The sequence below is a fragment of the Equus quagga genome, chromosome 5 (genome assembly GCF_021613505.1).
Source record: "Equus quagga isolate Etosha38 chromosome 5, UCLA_HA_Equagga_1.0, whole genome shotgun sequence".
In the NCBI taxonomy this organism is placed as follows: Eukaryota; Metazoa; Chordata; class Mammalia; order Perissodactyla; family Equidae; genus Equus; species Equus quagga.
Genome location: NC_060271.1, coordinates 78195165 through 78220653, shown reverse-complemented (window position 1 = coordinate 78220653; position 25489 = coordinate 78195165). Strand labels below are relative to the sequence as shown.

Genomic DNA, 25489 nt, shown 5'->3' with positions numbered 1-25489 from the left:
CCCTCAGGGACCCAGTCCAGACCTGTGCGCCATCCTGCCCCTGCCAACTTTCACCACCCTTCTCCTGGGACTGGAGATACGGCACACCTACTTATTTCAGGGCCTCAGAGACACTGAGCTGGTCCCACCCTGAGTCTGCCTGAGCTGGCCCCTCTGCCACTGCCTCTCCTCCTCCCCGACCCGGATTTCCCTGGACTTCGGCTTATCTTCTGTGCCTCAGCTTTGGACATCTTCCCTCATCCAGCCTGGGTGTGGCCACCTCTTCAGGCCCCCGCAGCTCCCTGCCCTTCTTCAATCTGAGTCGTATCATGTGGTTTTGAGGTTGACCGTTCACACATCTCCCCACTCTCCACATTAGATTGCAAGCTCCGTGAGGCAGGAATGCAGTGTGTGATCTTGCTTCTCCCGGCCTCCTCGAGGCCGAGTGATGGGTACCCAGTAGGTAGTCAGTAAGCATTGAATAAATGAGTGGAACAAAGAGAGGCAGAAGGCACTGGGAGGACAGGGTCCCCCTGGAGGCTCCACAGCAGCCCAGATATTGGTCTGCAGCTCCAGGGACTAAGCCAGTGAGGATGCCTGAGCCCCTTCGTGGGGGGCGCCCCAGCCTGACAGGGCCCTGGGCAGATTCAAGGAAGCACCAGGCCTTTGTAACTCAGCTCAGCTGAACTTGGTCCCCAGGTACCTGCTGGATGTCAAAACATGGCAACCCTGGGGAGCAGGCAGAAGGTACCACAGACCAGCCCCTGCCTTAGAAGAACTCAGTCATGCCCAGGCCATGCATGCCACAGGCCAGACAAGAGGGAATTCGGTGTGGACCAGCGCTGGTGGGCATGGCGGAGTTCCTGGAGAAGGGGGACCCTGCCTCTGCAGTCCCTGGTAACCCAATACCCAGGCTCTGCCACTTGAGAGGGCCAAAGAGACAAGAGCTAGGCTCAGGGCCTGGGCCTCTTCCCCACCCCCTCTCCTCAAACTGCCTCCTCCCTCCCCACCCCTGCCGGCCTCCGAGTCCCCTCCACCCCACCAGCTCCCCTCGTCCCCACGCTGCCACTGACACAATGCACAGCACCCACGCTTAAAAATCTAAATGCTTTTGAAAATGTTTAACCTAGTTAGACAAATTAGCAAAAATTTGTGCAAAACAATTTAGGTATTTAAAATATTCAATGTTTTTAAAAAACTGGAAAACTGTTCTTAGCTTTCAGCTGCAAAAACCAACAAAATATAACATCCCAGCAATCTTACCATGAGGTGTAACATAACCCTTCGGGAAAGCTGTTAAACAGCTACTGAGGCATCCTGGGAAATAGCACTTCATTTATTCAAATGCACATATGTCAGGCTTTTGCACCATATGTCATTCCAAGCTATTTACAGTAATAATTAAATCTTAATCAACGTTTAACCTCTGTAAAATGTTTGAAGAATCCTAATCACCCTTCAGACTGCACTAATGAAGGAGAAATATATAAACATAAAAGGAAAATGATGCATAGATATCACGCTGGAAAGAACAGTAATTGCAAAATTGTATTTCTTTTAAATATAATCAGTAAATGATGTAAAGTAAGCCAAGGAGTATTTTAAGTTAAGACATCTTGGATGTCAGAGGTGTGAGCAGCTAATTTTGTTCTGCTACCCATAACAGATGTAGCATATTTTATTTTAGTGCCATTATTAGCAACTTCCCATGCCGGCTTTCACTGAAGCACTGAGGCCCGCATTAAAATCGGCAGGGCTGCTCACCACCACGGTGGAGGACCACAGGCCAGGGCCACGGCTCACTTGGTCCACTCCCTGGAGAGCGCTGGTCCGGGGGGAGACCGAGGCCTTGCCCTTGCTGTGGGGGCTGTCACAGACCCAGGTCCCCCCAGGCTCCCCACTGCGCTGAGGGCTGCAGGTAGGAGGGACGCCTGGGGGAGATGCGGGCAATGGGAAGGCTCCAGGGGGAGGTGGTCAAGGCCCTCCAAAGCAGGGGCTTGGGGACAGAGGTGGCATTCAAGGCTTTTCCTTTCATTTCAATTCGATAGGCCCTCAAGTCAGCAGATGTTTATGGCTGCCAACTCCATACACCAAGGCTGGGCACACAAAGATGGACAAGACTAGCCCATGCCCTTGAGAAGCTTGAAGTCTAGGGGAGGAGTCAGACATGAAAGCAGGTGGATCCCAGAGAGACAGAGTGCCATGGAAACTGGGGAGGGGGTGGGCGTTTCCATGTATTGATGAAAGAATAAGGAAGGAGGACTTCTCGGAGGAGGTGGAAAATGGAGGATTTTCATAAGAGAGGGCAAGAAAGCTTGGTGGGCAAAGGGAAAAGCATTAGCTGGCCAGCATAGCCCGTTGGGTGGGGGCGATGTTGGGCAGACTGGGAATGTGGCAGGAAAGGGGGCTGGGAAAATCAGGCCCTTGTAGGCCATAAGGTGTCAGCATTTTATCGGAGGGCAATGGGGAGCCATTGAAGGATTCTGAGCAGGAGCAGGCCATGATCCAGACTGAGAGAAGCATGTGCTGGGGATCCTTTCTGAAGATGAAATCCACAGGAGTTGATGACCAATCCCGTGTGGGGGTGAGAGGGAGGTGTCGAGGATGACTGTGTGTTGGATGACTCCTAATTCTAGCTCAGGAGCTGGGGTGGCTGGTGACGCCATTCTCAGAGGCAGGAAAGATGGGAGGGGGACGGGTCAGGGTGGGAGGGTGATGGGCTCAGGTTTGGCCATATCGGGTCCCCCAGGTGGAGAGGTCTGGAAGGCAGACAGGTCCCAGGTTCTGGAGCTCTGGGCAGGTGTATGGGCAAGAGAGTGAGGCCGGGGTGTGTGAGCACAGCCAGAGGCCCCGGAGTGGAGGAGCTTGCCCAGGAGAGCAGATGGAAGGGGAGGGTGCCAGGCCTGGGGAACAGGCACATTGGAGGGGCGGGTATAGGGAACAAGCCCATGACGGCGGCCTTGGGGTATCAGCCCAAGGAGTGGAAGCAGTGACAGAGGGAGCCACAGACACCAGGCAGCATGGACACCAGGCAGACAGTTTTCTGAGTGGTCCTAGTGAGGGATGAAAGGCTTTGGTCTTGGCAATGGAATTTGGTGGCCTCCGGGGTCCAGATTTCCTAACTCCCACTTAGTGCTGACCCAGTCACAGCCTCTCACTTCTGTCCTGAGCCAATTCAACTGGCCGTTAGGTAAGACCCCACCAGCTCTCTGGCCATGGCTGGAGGTTGGGCAAATGGCCCACCATCTTGAGGTTTCACGGGTGTCAGGACTGTTGGGGGTCCTTATCACTGGGCTCAGCAAGGGAGGCTGGGGTGGGGACTCCTGGGCTGCCTCTCCCTTGAAGATCACCTCTCTGAGGTATGGGGGGGCCAAGTGTCCTCCTCGGAAAGCACATCCAGGGCCCTGCTGGTAAATGAATGTGACTCAGGTACTGAGTGAGGCCAGTGGAGTGCCCTGCATCTGCCCTAACCAGCTCCAGGTTCTCAGAGGTAGGGACAAAATGCTGTGCTGTTCTCTTGGGGTCACCCTGCTGTTTGGGGGGCTGATGAGTAAGAAGCAGAAGTGGGCTTTACATGCCATGTCGGCATCAGAATGGTGTGGTGGCCACAGAGGCTCACAGGTGGGTTGTGGAGGGAGGGAGGGCCAAGGCCCGGCGAGAGGAGTGGGTGCAGCAAGGAGGGCCACCAGCACCAGCTCAGTAAAGGCTAGAGCCCCAGGGGAGTGGGCTGAGGACAGGGGCTTGGTTCTGACCACAGACGAGCTCTGAGTGGCCTCCTCTGGGGAGAAGTTGACAAGGAGAAATGGGGCTGGGCAAGGAGTGGCCGCAGCCAGAAGGGGTGACCTAGCCCCAGGCTGCCAGGGGAGGGCAGGCAGGAACCTGTGGGTCCCTCCTTTCCTCTGGTGGACTCCTCCCCAGGCAACTGATAGCCAGTCAGCAGGAGCCCTCCAGGGAGGTGGTGTCTGCAATGGGGAGCCAGAACCCTAGAGGGTGGGACTGCAGGCACCAGCAAGGAATCAGCACTGGCTGATGGTACCCCCCAGCCCCAGAACTGAGGTGCCAGGAAGATGTAGGCCTGCTGGAAACAGGCCCACCCTGCCATGAGACAAGCAGCGTTACCCTGCTCGCATTCCTTGACTTGGGACAGAACTTCCACCCCGGCTCCAGACAGCCTCATCTGTATCCTGCCCCAATATCAGAGACCCAACCCCACCCTCCAGACACAGCCAGACCCTGCTGCCCCCAGCAGCAGATACCCCCAGACTTCCAGTTACATTTAAGGTCAGAGGCAGCAAACACGAAGCACCATGTCTGGTCGCCCCTAGCCTCCCCTGAGCACCCCAACGCCCGGCTGGCCCCAGAGTCCCCTAGAACAGCCTGACAGCCTTCCTTCGTGGTGCAGGAAGGGTTAACCCTGAGCTATTTGCCTGTCTCCTGGCTCATCCTGGGTGTGGGGCCAGGGTCAGGAATGCATTTGGGGCCACCTCTGCCTCTGCAGCCTCGGGAGCACACACACCTGCAGCCAGACCGGGCGGATAGTTTACATATTTGAACCTGGAGCTAAGGTGCCGAGACGTAAACAGGAAACTGGATCCCGGCCTGTGCCCCCTTCTCAGGGGCTTTTACCCACTACAAAGACCTTCCTCCTCCTTGCCTTTCTTCTTGTGTCTTTTCCGCCTCCTTTTCAAAGGCACAGGGCTGGGGGGTAGGGTGTTCAGCGTGACCCTGTGACACGGCTCAAAGCTGCCTCCTGCTTCTGGTCAGGAATCTGGGCCGCTGACGGTCCACAGGTGGTGGCGACACTGATGCGGGGTCCAATGCCCATGCCAGCACCTGGCTGATCCTGTGTGCCTGAGGCCTCTGCCAAGCCAGGAACCAGCTTACCTCCCAGGCAGCCACATCCCACCCTGTCTCACCAAGGCCGGGCAGGCCTCGGGTCCTGCTCAGACACACACCTCCGGGCTCCGTCTTTGGGGAAGCTATCCTGAGTATCCTAGAGGGCAGGGGTGTTAGGCCAGGGCTGAGGAGCAGCTGAGGCCTGAGCCTGGACTCCTGGGCTAGGCCTCTGGTGGTGGCTCTGGGCTCCCACTGCCTTCCCAGTGAATGTCAGACTTCTTGGCTGGACATTCAAGGTCTTCTGGGACCCTCTCCAGGTTGCTCATCCATCGGCTGCTCTCGATTTCCAGTATGTTGTATGTTTAGGCTTTGAGGTCTGAATCCAGCTATATCCTAATCCTCTAAGGCTGCCTCCTCCAGGAAGCCTCCCCTGATCTTCTCAGACTAAATCCACTGGTGCCACCTCTGGCACCCCTGGCACTTATTTCCATCTCCATCACATCCCCAGTCACAGGCCAGTTTGTACACTATCCGTGAATACGGCCATCCCCCACCCAACCCGTGTGAGTCTCTGAGGCAGTATCCCCCTGGCTTGTGCACAGTCGGTCCTCAACAATGGCTGAATCAAACTGAACTGAAGCTCTCCAAGTGCAGGCATCCTGTTTTATACTTTTCCTCCTCCCCTGTGCGATGTGCACCCAGTGGATGCTCAGGCCCCCTCCCCATTTTGGAGCTGTGCACTGTTCCTGGGTGCCCTCTGGTGGACCAATCTCAGAATCATTCTCTGTCCTCCATCTTCACAGCCTTTGGGCCTCAGTTTCCCCATATGTACAGTGGGAAGATTTTCTACCTCCTGGGGCTGGAGTGAGGATAGTATCAAGAAATGGATGGGAGAACCCTTTGGAGGCTTAGAAAACTTGTGCAATTTGCAGAAAGAAGGCAGGACTCCGGGGTCATCCCAGTGCCCAGGCCTGGTCCTGCTCGCTCGGGTCTCCTCATAGCTCGGAGGATGAGCCTTTGCTGTGTTCTAAACACTTCGCACATATTGATGGCTTTAATCCTCTCAACAGAAGCTCTGCACAACCACGCCTCCTCCCTCCCTGTCCTGAATTCAGCTAGGTGTTCTAGAAAGTCCTAGAAAGAACCGGGGAGGGACAGGCTGAGAGGCGGCCCTGCGGAGGCCTGCCGCTGGGGCACGTGTGTGCGTGTTCGTGCGTGTGCTCATGCGTGGGCCCGTGTGCACGCACAGGTTTGGGGTGGGGGTGTGGGGAACAGGCAACATGACAGGTGGCGTTGGCGTTCCTGGGCTCCGAGCGGCTTTGCCATTCCCATCCGTCCCTCCTGGGGGGTCCTGTGGGCAAACTCCAAGAAAGCAGCGGGCGGGGAGGCGGCAGATTTCTGACAGTAAAAATAGCCCGCTTCGGAGTCCAGTAGGGGCTGCTTAAACCAGTGAATGAGAAAAACCCCAAACAAACATCTCCAAGCAAAGCAGGAGATGGATGTCAGATGGGAGGGGAGGAGGCCCTGCTCGGGGAGATGGTGAACGCCTGTGGACTCAGAAGGGACACAATGTCCCCTAGTCGTTGTCTCTGGCCTCACGTCAGCCCTGGAAGAGCAGGAGAAGCAGGAGACTCACGAAGTCAAGGCGAGTCCAGGTGAGCCATGCTCTGTATTAGGTGTGGAGAAAGAGCGCCAGTTCTCAGCCTGAGGGACACCCTATGTGTTGAGAGAGGGAGAAGAGACTGTTGTCCCCAGGAGGGAGATGGGACCCAGGAAACACACACCACCAGAGTCTACATGTGTGAGATGAGACAGATCCTGGTGGAGCTCATCAGGGAGGACTTCCTGGGGGAAGGGTCATTTCTAGAACAGGTCGAATGTAGACCTGAGCTCATTCAAATGCTTTCTCAGAGAAAGAGAGGCAAGCTCGGGGAGACATTTGCTTCCAGGGTGTCACAGCTCCCAGCCAAGCTGGTTCATCAAAACCACCATTTTCCTCAGGGCTGGTGATGAGGAGAGGGATGGTGGAGGTTCTGGCACCCACTGGGGGTACCCACATTCTTTTCCCAGGGAGGGAGGGCGTGCCTCTCTGTTCCTTAACTCTGAGAGCTGGAAGGGGGAGCAGCGAGGGCTGGGAGTCAGGGAGTGAGAAGTGGGGTGACTGAGCTTGACCCTCAGGTACCTCATTTATAGCATGGGTGTGGGCTCTAAGAGCCACCCTCTGGGACCAGGGTGGGGCGCGGCTTGTGAGTGGCGTGGGGACATGAGGAGGGCCTCAGCCTTCCTCAGAACACGCCCTCAGTGCCTGGACCCTCCAGGGCTGAGGTGAGAGGGACAGTTGGGGGGGTTGGCAGGGCTGACATGGGAGGCTCTGAGCAGGAAGCCCGGGGGCTCTGATGATGTCTCTTCTCCCAGTCAAGGTGTTTGGCAGAAGCTGGAGGGGCAGAGGGAGGGTTGGGAGAGGGTATCCTGCTGAGGTGTCAGGGAAGGCCAAAGCGCAGGGCCCAAGAGCCCTACAACTGACAGTCAACTGCAGGGTAGGCCAACAGGGAAAACAGGCCCAACAGGATGCATCCCTGCTGCTAGTGAACCTGACTCCTTGTCCCCAGGGAACAGAGCCGTATACACTTGGAGATCCCCCAGCCCTACAGAAGCAGCCCAGGGCTCTCTCCTCCACCAGCAGCCCAGCCAGAGGGTCTTTCCTGTGCTCTCACCTCAGCCCCTAGTGATCCTGGGAGGACAGAAAGAGAGAGTGAGGGTCTGGGGGCTACAAGGCATGTTCCGAGGAAGGCTAGGCTCTGCCCATTGTGATTCAGCACCATTCTCAAGCCGTGCCTGGCCCCAGAAGGTGGCCCTCAGAGGGCACACCCATGCTGCAGATGAGACACCCGAGGGTCAGCTTCTGACTTAAGGTCACACAGTCTGCTGTCAGCTCCCCTAACTCTGGTACCAGGGCCCTGTCTCATGGTGTCACTTCCAGAAGCCTAATGGGCAGAGCCAGGAAGAAACTTAGTTTCAACACCTTATCTTATGGCTGGGGAAACAGAGGTCTCTCAGGTTAAGACCAAGGTCATACGGATAGTTGAGGTTGAGGGATGGCAGTCAGAGCGGAGGAGGGCAGGCCTGGGGGACATGGGGGAACCTTGGCCCCAATCCTACCTAAGGACAGGGCAGAGCCCCCAGTGGTCCCCAATCCCCCGAGACTCACTCATCCACAGAAAAGCCCCACCTTTTCCTGTGGACACATTTCAACCTCACCAAATCAGCTAATTATTGACAGTTGGTGAAGAGGAGATTTCACTTTTTCCTCCTGTTAAACTGCTTCTAATTAGTTCCCTGTCACCACGGCTGGCTCGCCCGCCCGCCGCTCGCCCGTTCACGCGGTAATCCCGCTGCACAGTGCCTCATTAACCTTTTGCTCCTCTCCTGCCGCCTGCCAACAAGATGAAGACAAAAACAGATTGTCGAACAATGGCTCCGGCTTGTACGTGCAGCCCTGTCCCCAGCCCCCGAGCTCCTGGGGGAACAGTCGGGGGTGGAAAGAGAGAGGAATGGGGTGGGGAGGGGAGAGCCCGAGAGGAACGGGGAAAGGGAGAAAGGGGCACAAAGACAGACAGAGACAGAAACAGGCAGGGACGCAGGAGGGGGTTTTGGCCAAGGTACTGCTTCTTGCTCTGGGAGGCATGAGGTTCATTAAATGGGATTGGAAGTGCTCCCAGGTGGGGAACACCGGCTGTCGGAGTTGGAGGGACATTCACCACCCCCGGTCCAGCCTCTTGTGGCAGCCAAGCCCATGGGCCCGGAAACTGGACCCAGGGCATCTCCTTCGCGGGAGCTAAGGCACTAGCATGTGCGCGCGCGCGTGTGTGTGTGTGTGTGTGTGTGTGTGCATGCGCACACGCTCATGTGTGCCTGGGAGAGGACTGAGATGACTACATTTGCCTGGACCCCGGAGCCCCAATCTCCAGAGTGGGCAGGGCCAGAAAGGCCACCACAAATCAGGCCCCGCCATGCCACGGAGGCCTCCACAACCCGCCTGACCTCGAGTCATCCCGGGCAAGCTCTAGCACAGCCTTCTGCTTTATTTTCATCATAACTACACCATCACTTGACATTTCTTGTTTATTGGGTTTCCGTCTGTCCCACTAGAATGGAGGCTCCCTGAGACCAGGGGGCTATGACTGGAGCCTCCCAGTTAAAAGAAGAAGGGGAAAGCACCCCAGTGTCTGTGGGGTGGGGAACAGATTCTGGGTGCAGACGGGCCCGTCCATGCCTGGGCACGGCCTGGCTAAGCCGGCCTTAGCCAGTGCCCCACAGCCTTGACCTGCAGGTCACAGGCTTCACCTGGGCAGACCCCATGCTCCCTGCATGGTGATGGACTGAGGCCCAGAAAGGAGGCCATACCTTGTGCCCCCCGTCGTCACACCCAAGTTCCTCAGGAGGTTCCCCGCCCCACCTGCTGGCCCACTAGACAACCCCTGTCCCCCAAGCTCTGGGTTACAGACAAAGGCACAAACACCTACTCCAAAATGTCCCTTGAATGTGGATGTGAATTCCCATGAAGGGTAGGAGGGCTGGAATGTTCCTACTGATAAATGAGCAAGGAGCCATCTGGAGCTCATTTTATAGTGAGGTGGGGGTGGGCTGTGGAGGGCTATGGGATCCTTCTGTGGCTACAGAGCCCACTCCATCATTACCAACTTTGGACCTTGGGCAAGGTACTGAACCTTGATGTGCCTCAGTTTCCTCATTTGTAAAGACGGAATAATACTGGTGCCTACCTCATAGGACTGTCATATTCTGGACCCCCATTTGCCCACCACAGCCAACCAGGCCCCTCTACTTACTGGACCAAGGGGGCCATGCCTTTCCACTCTGGGCAATGTGCACTCCCTCCCCATCCCTGCCCTTTCTCCAGGCTCCCAACCTTCAACTCACAGAATACCCAGTGAATACAGCTTTCTTTGCTGTTCTCCAATGGTTTCCCATCCCTGAACTCACTTCTCTGAACAAAGAGAGAAACTTGACTACCATTTTGCCTCCTAGACTGCCTTGCCTCGCTACAACACCCGGTTGCCAAGTCTTGTCAACTCCTTCTAGTCCCCCTGCAGCAGTTCACTTGCAGAGACCTCCCACTGCCCCCGCCCTCCTTGAAATGCCCTTGTCCTCAGCATCCACGAAGCCACCTGGTCGGGGTTCTCCCCCTGCCCCTGGCTGCTCCTGCCCTTTCTTGATGCCCACAGTGACCTCACCCCTTCCCCGGCTTCAGTTCCTCCCATGCACCAAAAGTTCCAGATATCCAGCCAAAATCTGTCATGAGAGGCTTAGCTGCACACATCTAACTGTCTAGGTAACATCCCTGATGGTCAATGACACCTGGGACTGGAGGGCATTAGGAGGATTTAATACAAGGCATATGCAGAGTTCCCAGCATGCTGCCCAGCGGCGTAGATGCTTAGTAAACGGTAGCTATGATTATTATTATTTGTAATTATTAGCACCATTTTAGTAGGCAGAAATACTGATTTGAAAATAGCAGACAAAACTCTCTCCCAGGGATTGAAGGGGAATTAAAGTTCTTTCCTCAACCTCTGGGGTTAGTGGGTTGGAAACCCCACACCCATCACTGCAGGCCAGCCACTCTAGGAACCAGTTCCTAAACTCTATCTCCAAGTCCCCTAATTAATTAATTAGTGTTCCAGCAATTACTCCTGTTGACAACTTTGGTGACTCTTGGCAAGGTTGGGTCAGCCCAAGCAAGTCTAGACTTATTGCGGCAAATCCCACTGGCTTCTGGGATGTGAGACATGGTCCCCATACGACAGAGGCAGCACCTCGTTAGAGAGAGTTAATTGGGAGGACGGATGGGGGAGTGAGGTCCTCTCAGCCAATTGGCTGATGGCCTTGGTGCCATAGGTCACAGACGGGCCACAAAATACCCCATAATGCCCAGGCCCACCTGCATGCTGTTGGGGTTGACGGAGGTAAGGAGAGGGCTCTGAAAACCATGTCCTAACCCTCCTTTCCCAGAGAACAGACAGTATGCAATGACTATATTCTTCCCAATCTAGAGAAAGAGGCTTGGGTTGCAATGAGAGGGACTTTGGTTAGACACCCAGAAGAACTAACTTTCATGCCTATTTGAGGCAGGCACGGGGGAAGAGAGGAGCCTGGACTTTGACATGGAGCCTCTGTGAGGCCAGGGCTGCTCACTTAGACCACCTCTTTGCAGCCAGGGCTGGAGGCCTGGTTGGGTGGATGGTGGCCATCTCTCCATTATTTGTCCTCGAGGGACACCTGCCAAAGACCCACAGAACTCCTAGACTCTTCTCTACCAGAGGGTGCCCCCCAGCTCCCTCCTCTCTTCCCTGCCTCAGGGTAGGGAAAGTGGTTGAATGAGGAGAGAAAATCCCACAGAACAAGCAGATGCAGCATCTCCTGGGAGCTCTGGATGGGAAGTGGGCCTCTGGGCTTTCCTTCCATGTCAGCACCTGGCTTCTGTGACTTTGGGCTGCTCCGTCGCCTACTCGAGGCCTCCATTTCTCCAGCAGAGAAATGGGTGGTAAACTGGATGACCTTGAAAATCCTTCCAAGGGGATGGTCTCCAATCCTGTACTGTGGGGTTTCTCTGCCCTGGGTCCTCCCCTAGGCAGAGAGGCAGAGCTATGAGAGCTACTGAAGGCTTCTGAACACCGTGTGCCACGAGCACTCTGACCCTCGCCTGGAACTGCGGGCTCAGCCCAACTGTACAAAGAGGTGCAGCAGCTTCGGGGAGCGCTGGGCCAAGCCCTTCCAGGATGGGGATGCGAGGACCACCGAAGTGCCCTCCCTCCCATCTTTAAAACTTCCAGGTCACCTGGAGCCCTTGGCTCCATTTGGAGTCCCCCAGCCTCGAGTAATAGCTGTTCAGCTTTCAGGGTGGGGGGTGCGGAAGAGGATGGGGAGGGGTATCCCTGGCTTCACGACAGGGCTGGATCCCATGGACCTGAGGGGGCTGCTGGCACAGACTATACACCAGGCTTCCCATCCCAGTGTGCCCTAGCCCCCCATGACAGGAGCCCCACTCATCACAGTTTCCTTCTAAGACTCTGGGGCTCAGTGGAGAGAAGACTCTAGCCCTCACCCCCACCCTAGGACCTGGGGCTGGAGGCTGGGTCACCACCTCCTACTCTAAGACCCTGGGTCCCCAGTTCTCATAGTCCAGGTACATCACCCCAGGCCCCTTATTTTCACCTTTCCTGACTTCCCTGCAGGAACCTGCACCCCTCCCACCAGCGCTCTGGAGGACTGAGCAGGGTCAGTCCTGCAATCACAAGTCAGAAGGCCGGTCTCTGGCCACAGCCTCCATCTTCCCATGAGCTCAGTTACTCCAGATACCATGTTCATTCTCTGACCCCCTTGGGTCTGCCTCTCCATCAGACTTGCTTCTCCCACTCACCTTACTTGCCCTCTTCACTCCAACCCCGCTAAGATCCCAAGGGGGTCCACAGCTCCTCCTGATCTCCTACCAACCTCCTGAATGCCCCCTCTAGCTGCACAAAACCCGCTGAGTGAACCCTGTGGCCTCTCCCGAAGCCGGCCCCAGGACCTTTGGGTAGACAAGCCCTGGCCACGCCCATGGATCCATGTCCTCCCTCAGCCATCCCCTCTGCTGACCCCTGTACCCACCCCCAGGCCTCCCTGACTTCCTTGGTCATCTGTCTCTCCCATTCTCCCCTCTGAATGTCTCAAACATTCTCTGTAGTCCTCAGATTCCTGACCTCCCCCTTGCCCACCCTCCTTTCTCTCTGCTAGTCATGAGAATTCAGAAGCCATCGGGACTACTTCTGGAACCTCCCCACCCCCGAACCCCACACCCAACTGCATCTGCCTGCGCTCTGCCTACTAAAGAGGGGAGAGGGCTCTCCCCTCGCCAAGGCAAAGCCCTGAATCCCTTCCTCTGTGCTCTGTCCCCCCACCTCATGGACTTTGCTCTCCCCATCCTCTTCCTCCCAGTGTCTTCCCTGTTGCATTTACACAAGCTCCAGTCTCTCCCATTGAAAAATGGGAAAATAAACCAATAAAAGCTTCTCTTGATCCCTCATCTCCTTCCAGCTGTGGGTCTGTTTCTCTCTTTTCCCTTGGCGCCAGCCTCTGGACTGAGCGGTCAGCCTGCGCCCCATCTCCTCACCCATCAGCTGGGCCCCACACCTCGGACAGGGTTTGCCTTCAACACCTGAGACACCAGCGGAGGCTTCAACCTCACGGACCATGACCTCTCAGGAGGGTCTGACCTTGTGGATGGCCCACCACCCGCTGACCCCACCTGGCTCTGTCCTTACTGCCCTGGCCATTCGTCCTTGGATACCACCCCCCCGTCCTCCCCCACCCAGGGCCTCTTTGCTCCACACGCTCCCTGGCTGATACCACCCACTGCCCTCGCTTTCATTACTGTTTTTATGCTGGTGGCCTCTTCTTTTGTCCCTCCTGGATTCCAGACCCAGAGCCAACTCCCCACAGGGCACCTCCATTTACACATTCCACAGCTCCTCAAATCCTACATGTCCACCCAACTCAACACACTGTCTTCCCTCAAGCCAGCCCTTCCTCGTGTCTCCAGCTTGTTAAGTAGGACTTACAGCTGCCTGGTTGTTCAAAACCAGAAAGTCGGGCGCATACCCTGCCGGCTCCCTTTCCCTCCCACCACATGCAGCTCTTCATCAATTCCCTATGAAGCTGCCTTCTAACTCTCTCGTTTTTTTTTATCTGTTAAGAGGGTAGATCTCATGTTGTGTTCTTTTTTTTTTTTAAAGATTGGCACCTGAGCTAACAACTGTTGCCAATCTTTTTTTTTTCTGCTTCTTCTCCCCAAATCCCCCCAGTTCATAGCTGTATATTTTAGTTGTGAGTCCTTCTAGTTGTGGCATGTGGGATGCTGCCTCAGTATGGCCTGACAAGTGGTGCCATGTCCACACCCAGGATCTGAACCAGCGAAAGCCTGGGCCGCTGAAGCAGAGTGTGCTAACTTAAGCACTCGGCCACGGGGCTGGCCCCTAACTCTCTCTTAAAGGACCCACTTCTCTCGATGCCCACTGCCAACAGCCTGGTCCAAGCCACCATTGTCTCTCACTGGACGCCCGCCACAGCCTCCTGATGCCTTCTTCTCCTCCAGAGCTCCAGCCCAGCCTCACGATGCAGCCATGGGGACCATTGAAAATCAGGAATCTGTGGTTCTGCTTTGCACAGCCCTTCTGATGACATTCACCCTCTGTGCCTTCCCAGTTCCTGGCACCACCTGGCCTAGGCCCCCATACCTGGCCTACCTCATCCTGCTCCACTCTCTGCTCCAGACTTTCCTCAGCTCTTGGAACATGCTGTGTGCCACCTCACCTCAGAGCCTTCCCACCATGTGAGCCCAGCCTCTGTGTCCCCTCACCCCCTATGCACCTGGCCAACTGCAGCCCATCTCCAGGCCCGGTGCAATGCCACTTCCCTCTAGACTTGGTTTGGGCCCCTTACTGTGTCCTCCCACAGCCAGCTGAACTTCTCCCATCCAAACACTCCACCTTCATTTGCTATTCCCTGTTTCATCGTTGTGTTCACTGCTTGACCCTCAGCTCCGATAGGTCAGAGCCTGGGCCAGTCTCATCCAGGGTTCTGACCCCAGCGCCCAGCCCAGTGCTAAGAAGTCAGCACTGAATAAGTATTTGTTAATCAATGGCCAAACCATTTGGCCCTCCCTGTCCTGCCCTTGCGCCTCTCCCTCACTTACCTCTGACATCTGTGGGAAGAGGCTGATGGCCAGGGGCAGGGCCAGGCCGAAGGCTGCCAGGCACACGAGGCTTTGCACAGGGAGGAGCAGCCGGGGGCGCGCCTGCAGGAGAGCCGTCCTTCGAGGGAGACAGAAAGAGGGAGCCCCATGAGACCAGAAGACAGGGTGAGTGGGCCGCTAGCTACCATGTCGAGTGCCGCTCCAAGTCCCAGGGCCAGGGCAGCACAGTTCTGGGCCAGTGCCAGCCCATGTCTAAATAGTTGTGGTGGAATTCTGTCTTTGATGCCTTCGCCAATTGGCATCCCTCTCCCCAGGCCCTGCCCTGAAGGACATTGCTAGTTGAAGCCTCAACCATAAATCATAAATGAGGATTTGTGGGCACCCACCCCACCATGTGTCCAGCCCTGTGCAAAGAAGGCCACATGTGGGGGAGACGAGAGAGGAGGCTGTCAGCTCCTGCTCCTCGGGGACACCCAGGAGAGTAAGATCGTCCTTGAAGGCAGCACGAAAAGAAATAACAAACAAACCAGAGTAGATGCCAAGCCCAGGGGAGGCGACAAACCACACACACACACACACACATACACAGGCACACACCTGCACACACATACACACAGTTGGGAGGGGATGTTCCTCTTCTGTGTATGGGAACAGAACACACCCATGCCTACTTGGTCAACTTCAATCCAAGAGCCACAGAGAGGGGCAGCGACTTGCCCAGTGCCAAGGCCAAGTCTGCAGGAGGCCCGCGGGGCTGCTGCCTGGACTCCTGACTCCCCACCAGTGCTGTCACCCCATGCTGCTCCCAGCTCCTGCCTTCCGGACCCTTTGCCAGCTTCATCACCAGCATGTCACAGCTGGCAGCCACTCCCCCTGGCAAGCTTCAGAGGTGAGATCCCTGCGCAGGAGAGGGGTATGAAAAACTTCCCTCCAGGGCCCCGGGTCCCCCAGCTCCATGACAAAACAGGCTCTCCAGACAGATGGAGGGCCACACCAGCTGGCAAATACACCTTTCCGTATTGTCCATCAGAACTTTACGTTTTGTATAATCCAGCAGGCCCTTTGGTGGGGACCACTAAGCATTCCACTTGGGGAGGCCGGGGGTGGGATGTGCCAGCAAGATGGATGACTGAACTATTTGCCAGGGGATGCTGGGTGGGCACTAAATCTGACCTTGGCAACTGTGTTGGCCCCCACGGGACTGAGACTGGCTCCTGGTGTGAAGGGGATATAATCGGGGCTCTCGCCCCTCCCCTTCTGGAGCAGGGCTGGCTGAGGCCACAGGCAGGAGAGGCCCTCCTGGGGACAGGCAAACCCCACACCACCTTCACCTCCTGGGACAAGAATCCTAAGAGCACCTGGCCTTGAGCAGACAGCAAAACCGGGAGCAACAGTTCTCAAACTTAGTGTCTAGGCAGGTGGTTAAAAATGCAGACTCGCAGGGCCCCTTACCCCCATGAGATCCTAATCCAGTTGGTACACCTGGGAATCTGCATTTTGAACAGGCCTCCATGAGTCTGAAACAGCTGATCCCCAACCACACTTCTAAGAAACCCAACCCCAGGATGCTCCTGCTAAGGTACCAATAAAGCCCAATTACTTGTAAATTCTATGCAAGTAAAAGGCCTGGGCACAGGAAGCGCCCATGATTATTGCTGTGGTTCTGGCCCTCCTTGCATGCAGGGAGGAGGGAGGATCCCGGTGGCTGGGTGGTCTGCTAGCCCTTCCAACTGCCTGGACCCCAGATCTGCCCAGCTGTTGAATGAAGCCTGAATTGAGCTACTGGGGAGGGGAATTTCCTCAGGATTAAGAGCAGCAGGACAAAGGTGCTTATATCAAGCTCCAGCCCGTTGGACTATCCTGTCCCCCTCAGTCCAGTGCCCCATCCTCTCCTTCTTCTCCAGGGGAGCCTCACACTTCCCTTGGACTCAGCCCAAAGCCTCCTGGAGGCTTCCATGGAGTCACGGAGGGGCCGGAAGTCAGGCTGAGATGGGCCCTGAGATCTTTTTCAGCTCAGATCACCTTCTCCAGCAGGACAGGGAGGTGGGACCCATGGGCTGGTTCCACCCTTGCACACAGGGCCCGGAGTCCCAGCTCTGAAGATGCTGTGGAAGGTGGGGCTGCTCTCCTGCCCTGGTGGCAGTGACTGGGACCTCAGTCCCTGAGGGGGATCAGACCAGGAGGGTGTGAAGTTTCTGGAGATACAGCCCTGAGGGTCACTGAGGGCAAGGAAGGTGACAGGGAGAAAGAGTGAAGCTCCCTCCCTGGCAGGTGTGGGGCAGGTCATGGACTCAATCCTTGGGAACTCTGGCGGGGACACAGGACAGACTCTGGTGGGGCTGTGACCTTGGCTCCTCTCTCAGGAGTGGCTGGCTGAAGTCCCCACTGAGAAAGGGGTCCAGGAAGCCCCTGGCCTGTGCTCCCTACTCAGGAAGGAGGCAGGCCCGAGACAGCAGCCAAGCAGGAGCCTCTGATGTCCCAGCCCAGAGCAGGCGGGAGAGTGAACACAGCAGGACGGGGGAGGGGAGGAGGAGAGGGAAATGGCAGGGAGGGATTGGAAAGGCAGCTGGGGGAGTTAAAATATGCAGATGGCGAGATGTGCGAATGCCTGGAGAAAGGAAAGACCCGGATTCCAGGGAATGAGGGAGGCTGGGGAGCGGCCTCAGGAACCACCGTGGAGGATGCGGCCGAACCCCAACCCAGCTGAGACCCAGCCTGGGAGCGAGGGTGAACTCCAGGGCCAGGGATGCAGGGCTGGTGAGAGAGAGCCACTGCACCTGCCTCTAAATTTGGGGGGATTATGTTGTGGCATGGGGGGCGCTGATCTCCCAGCTCTGGGTCTAAAACCAACCAGCTTCTGCCTCAGGACAGTGAAGCTGGAATGTGAGCCCTCAGCCCAAGGGAAAGTGAGGGGGGATGTTTCGTGCGCGTGCGTGCGTGCGTGCGTGCGTGCGTGCGTGTGTGTGTGTGTGTGTGTGTGTGTGTGTTTTGGAGGGCATGTGCACCCCTGTGCTCTGGGCTGGGGATGGAGGCTCCTCTGCTTCTGACTTGAGACAAATCTTTTCCTTTCAGTCTCAGAGACAGGAACCTGACCGTGTGGGCTCCTACATCTCTTATTCAGCAGGAAACCCAGGACCTGGAGGATCTCGGAGTGCTCCTCCAGAAAGGAGAAACCGAGGCCAGAGGCGAAGCAAGTCAGGCCTCACCCTCGGCAGCCACACAACAGCTTGTCTGCCCTTTGCTGTGCATTCCCTCAGCACTTGGAGCACAGTTGTAGTTTGCGCTCCATTAATTTGCAAGTAGACTGCTTTGTAAGTGTTCTTTTGTCTTTTCTCCCTGGCTGTCCTGACTCCCTCACCCAACTAGGGCTCCCTGAGGGTGGGGGCTGCTGCCCCCCTCAGCCTCCTCAGCAGAGGCCCTGCCCCCAGCACCCCTGCTTGGAAAGGCTACGGGGTGCTCAGGGGGCCCCTGCAAAGAGCCAAGGGCCTTCAGGAAAGGGGCAGGGGTTTCATTCTCCAGGTGGGAAACTGAGGCTGAGGGAAGTCTCCTGGACCAGCCTTGCTCAAAAGTGGGGGAGCAGGAACCCAGATTTTATTCTCCTACCAGGAGTCTCAGCTGGCACTGCTACGGTGCCCTGCCCCTCCGGCCTCACAGTCTTGCAGTTCCCTGGATATATGCGAGGTGAGTAAGTCTGAGGGCACAAACCAGGTCTAGTTCATCTTGATATTCCTAGGGAAACCCGGGTTGGACTCTTTCTCCTCCCCAGAGACCCTCTCAGGAGCTTCAGGGAAGGACCAACCAAATACAAGGCGGCCAGAACTGAGCGGCTAACCTGGCTCTACCCTGCTGAGGGGCTTCTTCAGACCCTGAGGTCTGACGCAGCCAGATCTGAGGTGTGCAAGCCAGACGCAGGGCAGCCCAGAAGCTGGGCAGATCCCAGGCCCGGGAGGTTCAGAACTAGAACAATCCCCCATCACCTCCCATGGCCTCCCAAGGCTGAATTTAAGTCCCCAGAACAATGGAACACTAACCATCACCCCATTTTCTGTAAACCCAACTCAGATGCCAGCCGAGAAGGCATCACAGACCACATTTTTCCCCAGCAAATTCCAGGTTCGGGATTCAGGGGCCTTGAAGACAGAAGTCCTACCTTCCTCATTTGCCTGGTGGTCTCCTTGTGTCTACTTGCAGTCGCTGGTATTTGGGGACAGACTCAGTCCACGAGGCAGCTACGTATACAAGGGTCAGGGGCACAACAGCAATTACTCTCCCAGGTCCTGTTTAATGTTGCAACTTCCATACAAGATTAATTTTTTTTTCTTTTTGTGAGGAAGCCTGGCCCTGAGCTAACATCTGTTGCCAATCTTCCTCAATTTTATGTGGGACGCTGCCACAGCGCGGCTTGATGAGCAGTGCTAGGTCTGCACCCAGGATCCGAACCTATGAACCCAGGGCTGCCAAAGTGGAGCACGCGAACTTAATCACTATGCCACCCGACTGGCCCCAAGATTAATTTTCTTAAATCTCAGTGCTCAGTGTGCCACACCCCTGCTCAGGTAACCCCACCCCTCGACTCACCCCTCTTCTAGAGTGAGGGAGGAATCATCTCCTCACTGCACACAGGGCCCCTCTTCAGCTGGCCCTGACGAGCACACTTTGCTTCTGTCACGCTGGACTCCTCAATGTCCACACAACAGGCCCACACCCTGCCCAGAAAGCACTCCCTTCCACAGAATCCTCCCCTGCTCTCAGAATCAGCCGCAGCCCCTGTCCTCTGGACCAGCCCCCCTGCTGCTGCGCCCAGACCACCAGGGTCTCAACTGCAGCTGACCCGTGTGTGGGTCATGCCCATCTCCCTCATCAAAATACAGGCTTTCTGAGGCCAGGCCCCCAAATCTGCTCCTCCCCGGTCTCCACGCAGGGTAGGACCCAAAGACATGCTGATTATGTGATGTGATCTGAAGACCCAAGAGGCAGCCACTGCGGTAGGAAGAGCCCAGTTTTGCAGCCATATTCCTGGGCCACTCCAGGCTCTGACATTTCCTAGTGTATGACTGCAAGCAGATGAGATAACCTTTGTTTGCCTTCCTTTCCTCATCTGTAAAATGGGGATATCATAGTGTGTTGCACTGTTCTGACACCTAATCAGATTATTCATTCATTCAACAAACACTGAGCATCTACTATGGGCCAGAACTGTGCTAGATGCTGTGCAGGGCAGTAAGCAAGGAATTGACTTGCCTCCATAGAGATTACATTCTAGTGGAGCAGACAGATAATAAAGAATGAGAGAATCTCAGAGATTGACAAGTGCTGTGAATAAAAATACGGCAGTGCAGGGGCGAGGGAGTAACGGTGGCTGTCATCTGGATGGGGTGGTCGAGAGGGCCTCATCGAGGTGATGGCATTTGGGCATAGGCCTGGCTGAGAGAGGACCAGGATGTAGGAAGTAGTTAATAGATGTTAGCCATTATTATAATTCATATTGTGGGAACAAGAAGGTCCCCAAACTGGGGAGAAGCCCCTGCTCCAGAGCCCCAGGTGGAGTGCCGCCACCCTGTCCTCATCCTGCACTGCCCCCTGGCCCAAGCACGGCCTTGAGGGGCCCCCTCCCAGGCTAGACCCCCAAGAGGGAGGGCGCCATCGCCTCATTTTACCTGCACTCCAGGCTTTTACTCACCTTGCTCCCCAGCGAGACCCTGCCCTGCTCCCTGCCCGCCCCCCAGACTCACCCTAGTCCTCAGGGCCTGTCCAAACCTGCAATGAAGACTGGCAGGCCCCCTCCCTGCTCAGCCTCTCCTTCGAGCGGCATTTCGTCGCCACAATTCAATTTCACACTCATTAGTTAATAGAATCACTCTATCATGGTTATCATTGTCTTCCTTTATTTCTCTACAGTCATGACAAGTATATGTACTCAGAACATCCCTCTGAGGGAGGCAGAGAGTTAGGACAATTTGTATTTTATAAACAGAGAAACTGAGGCTCAAGGAGGTGATGATTTGCCTTATGGTGGATGCCTCAAAGGGGCAGCACTGGCCCCACATCTAGTCTTCCCACAACACTCCTCAGACTCTCTCTTCACAACTGGTCCTGCACCATGTACTAACAGAGTGCATTCGCACACGCACATGTGAACACACATGCACACACACATGCATACAGACACGCAACACTCCTGAACCGCCAGCTCCTTAGAGCAGGGCTGGCCTGCCTGGGAGAGTCTGGACAAATCAGGGCAGGGAGGGCTGCCAGCTCCTCCTCAGTCCCTTGCCCAGGGCCAGCCGGTTCCCCTTCCGGGGCCCCCTCCTCCCTGATGGTGGCCCCTCTGTGCTGGCTGCCCCAACTTACTTCTCCAGCACGGACATGACGATCGGAGGTAGCACCAGGATGGGCATGGGGAGGACCACTCGTGTCAGCGCTGTCTCCAGCAGGGCCTGAGGGTCAAGCAGAGGCTGTGGTGAGTGGGGGTCCTGGGTGGGGCACAGATACTTGGCAACAAACCCCACCCCAGACTCTTAGGTGTGTGTACTGCTGCTAAGCACATCTGGCCAAATGGAATAATTCATGGAATTGTTCATGAAGCTGTATTCCAACAACAGAAAAAGCCCCCCCCCCCCCCCCACCACCACTCCCGCTTCCCACCACATGCATTTGAAAAGAGCAGATCCCTGTCACCTGCCATGTGGGGGGTAGGGGTGGCAACACAGAAGCAGCCCCAGGAAGGGGCCTGTGCCCAGGGAGGTGCCTCGGTGGCAGGGTGCAGAGGCTGGGGAGGAAGCATATGGAGGACTTGAGATGCTCTAAAAACAAAACAGGCGCTGGAAGGACCAGAACAAACAGCTGGGGCCTGCTGAGCCACGTGAGGCTCATGGTGCCCAGGGAGGACAGAAATTCTGGGATTTACTTTTTCTTTCTTTTTGACATCCCTTCAACTCAGAGATCTGGAAGATCTTGCATCTCCTGGCTCTGGATGAGAGTCTTTCTTAGTGACAAGAGGTTGGCTTTGTAAGGGAGAAATGCTTCTGCTGCATGTCTGCTGTGTCTCCTACGGGGGTTCCCTTGGGATTCCGGGGGCTGGGGGCTCGGTCAAGGCACAGTTCAGTGGCAGTGCTGCAGTCTGACGGTCACTGTGGGGAGTTCCTTTAACCCCACGGGCTCCCGCCCCTCAGAGAAGGCTCCAGGAATGGCTTGTAGCCCATGGATCCCTGGAGGCTTCCCCCAGACTGCAAGGGGCTGACCAGTCAGGCCAAAGGAAGCCTGGGGCTGCAGAAGAGCTTGGGGTCCCCTGCTGTTTGGTCCACAAGGAGGAGTTATCATGGTCAGCCTCCCTCACAGCCACTCAGGGAAGAGGATAGGGCTGGATAGGTTGGGGTCAGGCAGGAAACTAAGGCCAAATCCCCTGTGATGATGGGCTAAGGGTTGAAAATTTCTTCCAGGAGCTTGGGTCCTTCATGATCAGCCTCAGGAAGGCCTGGGAAAGGGTCCCTCCAGTCTCCTGAACAGGCATGGGAATGACAGGGGCCCAGAGCCACTGCAGAAAGCAGAGGATGCAGTGTTGACATTGGCACCCCTGAGCCCGGTGCCCCGCACAAGCCTTGGACAGGTTTTCCCTGAGACCAGTGGGGAGGGGAGGACAGGGACAGAGAGGGGTCTGCCCACACTGGAGGCTATGGAGAAGGTCTCACTGACAGAGGAAGACTCAGGGCCCCATGTGGGAGCTGATGAGGGACAGTGGCTGGAGCAGAGGTAAATGTTCATAGCTGACCCCTCCCCGTCCCAGCACCGGGAGGCCAGAGCAGGACAAGCCACTCATCGCCATTAGGATAAAAGCTGGAAAGCATAGGGAGATGCACAGACTGGAATTTTTTCTTTTTAATTACAAGTGGTAGAGTGGGTGAGGCTGGTGAAACCACCAGTAAAAGAAGGCCTTCTTATAATAAAATATTCTTCTCCAAACCACCCCTGTGGCTTCCTGCAAGCTTGGAATCCCTCCACCTGGGCCACACTCAGTTCCCGGGGAGGTATCACCCGCAGAAGGGCCTGTTAGCACAGAACCACAAACCACCCACTCCCAGGCTTCCTCTTCTTACCCAAGAGGATATGAAGGCCCAGGGAGCAAGGCCCTAGGTCCTGGGGAGGAGAAAGCAAGCTCGGAGTGGGGTCGGGGGGTTCCTCTGCCCTCACCAATTAACAGATCAGAGAAACTGGGTCCTGAGGGGCTGGGACAAGAGATGGGGTGTTTCACAGTGGTGATGAGAGGGTGGTTGGAGGGGACAGGCATAGCTGGGACCAGATCTTGAGGTCTGGGGCACATACAGATGGGAAGTGGGGACGGGGTGAGAAGGAAAGATCCAGAGGACACAGAGGGCATGCTGTGGACAGCAGCCCCTGAAGAATGAAAACATTTATGGAAAATCAACCCCCTCCTGTTCCTGGCCCCGCATCAACCCCCTGAGCCCCTGGGCAGACCCACATGTCTGGCTGCAATCTTGGAGGAGCCCACGAGGTTGCCATCACCATCCAGGACATCGATGCCTTCCTGCAGCTCCCCGTACCGCATCAGGACCACATTGCAGATATTGGCACTGGCTGGAGAGAGAGAGGGGAGCAGGGAGCAGGACTGAGGGGTGAGGATGGCGTTCCATCTGCTGGAGAAGACTACTGGGCTCCACCCTCAGCCCGGCCTCCCTACCCCAGGCAACAAAGGTTCTGAGTAAGTGCCGAGTTCAAATGCGGTGGGCAAAGGTGTGGTTCTGCTGCTCATCTGCCTATCAGCCTGGTGAGGGACTTGGGGGCCCTCGGGAACCTGATGAGCAACGGTGGAAAATAACGAGTGTTAGGGAGGAAGGGGAAACTGTTCAGGGGCTTAGAGAGCGACCAGCGATCAAGGATGCTGCTTGCCTCTCCTCGGGAGCAGGCCCCGCAGGCAGGCGAAGTGGATGCCCATCTGGGAGGGCTCTCTGGCCTGAAGATGCATCATTAGTTCCTGACGCTCCACCATCAGCAACTCAGTCCCTAGGGCTGCCTTTCTGGGCATCCTCTTCAAATGCCAGCCCTCTACATTCAGTCCCTTGTTCCTCTGAGTGAATCAAGATCCCAGAGATTTGCTTCCCTGACAGCAGGTGCCAGAGCAGGCAGGAACCTCAGTGTTCACCCAGCACCACCCCCTCATCATATGGATGGAAAATTGAAGCTCAGGGTAGGGGGTGACATCTGAGGTCACACAGCAAAGTGGGACAAAGCTGAAAGGCTACAGTGCCCAGTCTTTTGGGTACCCAGGAGATGGGAGGATTTGGGGGAGGGGGGGTCAGGCAGAGCTAAAGGCACACCTCCTACATTCTTGCTTCAGATGGTTGAGTTTCCTTCTTTGGCCATGCCCCACCAATCTCAGCTGAGATCATGGGGACCTGGGCAGAGGGGAGGGTTCTTGGCTCCTCAGTTAAGCACTGGATCCCGGAGTTTGTGGGCCACCCATCATCTGGTGACCAGCACAGGGAGGCTCTTTCGGCTCCTCTCTCCTGGGACTCACATGGCTGGGCCTGGGCCCAGGGCCAGTACTGGTGCCGACCTCGCCTGAACTCCTCCAGCCCTGCTCCAGGATGGAAGTGGGGGGACTTGGGGGTGGTGGGCGGGTGGGGAGTGGGGGGTGACAAATGTGGAGCCCGCCTGCTTCACTCCTCCCCCAAAAGCGCTTTGCTGTGTTTAAAGTTTTAATTTTTGCTAATTAATGTCAATTAATTTTGTATAATGAGTGTTTAATTTTGGGGAGTGTGTGAGCCTGGGAGCGACTGCAGTTCTGGGCTGTGAACGCTGATTAGCATCAACACCTGCTGCTTCCCCACTCCCTCCAGTGGGGGGGCACCGGGGTTTGGGGAACTGGAGGGCGGCAGGGCCTCGTGGGCAGGTGGAGTGGGAGGAGGACCACAGATGCTCCTGGTGCCCGAGCCAGCGCTAGGGAGCAGAGTGGTCCAGGGTGCTCACCGCTGTGGGACAGGGGTCTGCAGGTGAGGGGCGGCTCAAGACTCTGGGGGTCTCCGAGCCTCAGTCTCCCGTTTCAATAAAGTGGGGAGGTGGAACAAACAGAGGGGAAGACCGAGATGCTCTGCAGTCTTTGGAGAAGAAAAGCAGGAACCAAAGGCAGTTTTAAAATGTATTTACAGCACATATGCCATCTTTGAGGAGCTCTCGCGTTTCCACACGACACTCAGCTGCAGTGGTAACCACGGGCAGACCTCTTCTGCATCAGGTCCCTCCTGTCCCCACACCAGGCACGCTCACCTGTCTCAAACAATGGCTCTCAAGCGGGGGCGATTTTGTGAGTCATTTGGCAACGTCTGGAGTCATCTTTGATTATCACGACCTGTAGTGGGAGTGCTAGTGGCATCTAGTGAGCAGAGACCAGAGATGCTGCTAAACATCCTACAATGCACAGGACAGCCCTCACAACAAAGAATTATCTAGCCCAAAATGTCAGTAGTGCTGATGTTGAAAAACTTGTCTTATACACATCCAGAGACTGAGAGAATTAGGAAGCTGAGTCTGGGGTAAAGGAGGAGAGGTTGGGAACCTGGGTTTTGGCCCAGCTGGGCTTGGGTTCCGACCCTAACTCTGCATCTCACCCTCAGAGGTAAGCCCCTGCCAGCCCCAGGGGCCCCCAGGGCTCAGGGCCCACAAGGGCCCCCAGAGTGGCCTTGGGAAGGGGGCACCTGGCCTCTGTGTCAGTGACACGCCCTCTAGTGGAGGCAGGAATGCTCTATATCCCTCAGGCTCCTGGGACAGCCAGGCTCTCAGTTCCCAGGAGGCCCAACAAAACCATTGGAGAGGATCTTGGCGTTTTCTGTCCTGAAAGGCATCAGTCTCTGCCCTCAGAGAACCGCCCCCCCCCCCACCCCCCCCATTCCAGGTTGGGAAAGGCTACAG

The 25489-nt window shown here is 56.2% G+C and overlaps 1 protein-coding gene across 1 annotated transcript in view; it reads right to left on the bottom strand.

Moving 5' to 3' along the window:
* The window catches only part of SFXN5 (sideroflexin 5), a 108057-nt gene that overhangs the window by 4835 nt on the left and 77733 nt on the right, over window positions 1-25489 (bottom strand). The window contains exons 11-13 of the mRNA XM_046660892.1: window positions 23043-23158; window positions 20918-21003; window positions 14567-14684 (exon numbers count right to left, since the gene is read on the bottom strand). Coding sequence (XP_046516848.1) covers window positions 14567-14684; window positions 20918-21003; window positions 23043-23158 — 320 coding nt within the window. The remainder of the gene's footprint in view (window positions 1-14566; window positions 14685-20917; window positions 21004-23042; window positions 23159-25489) is intronic.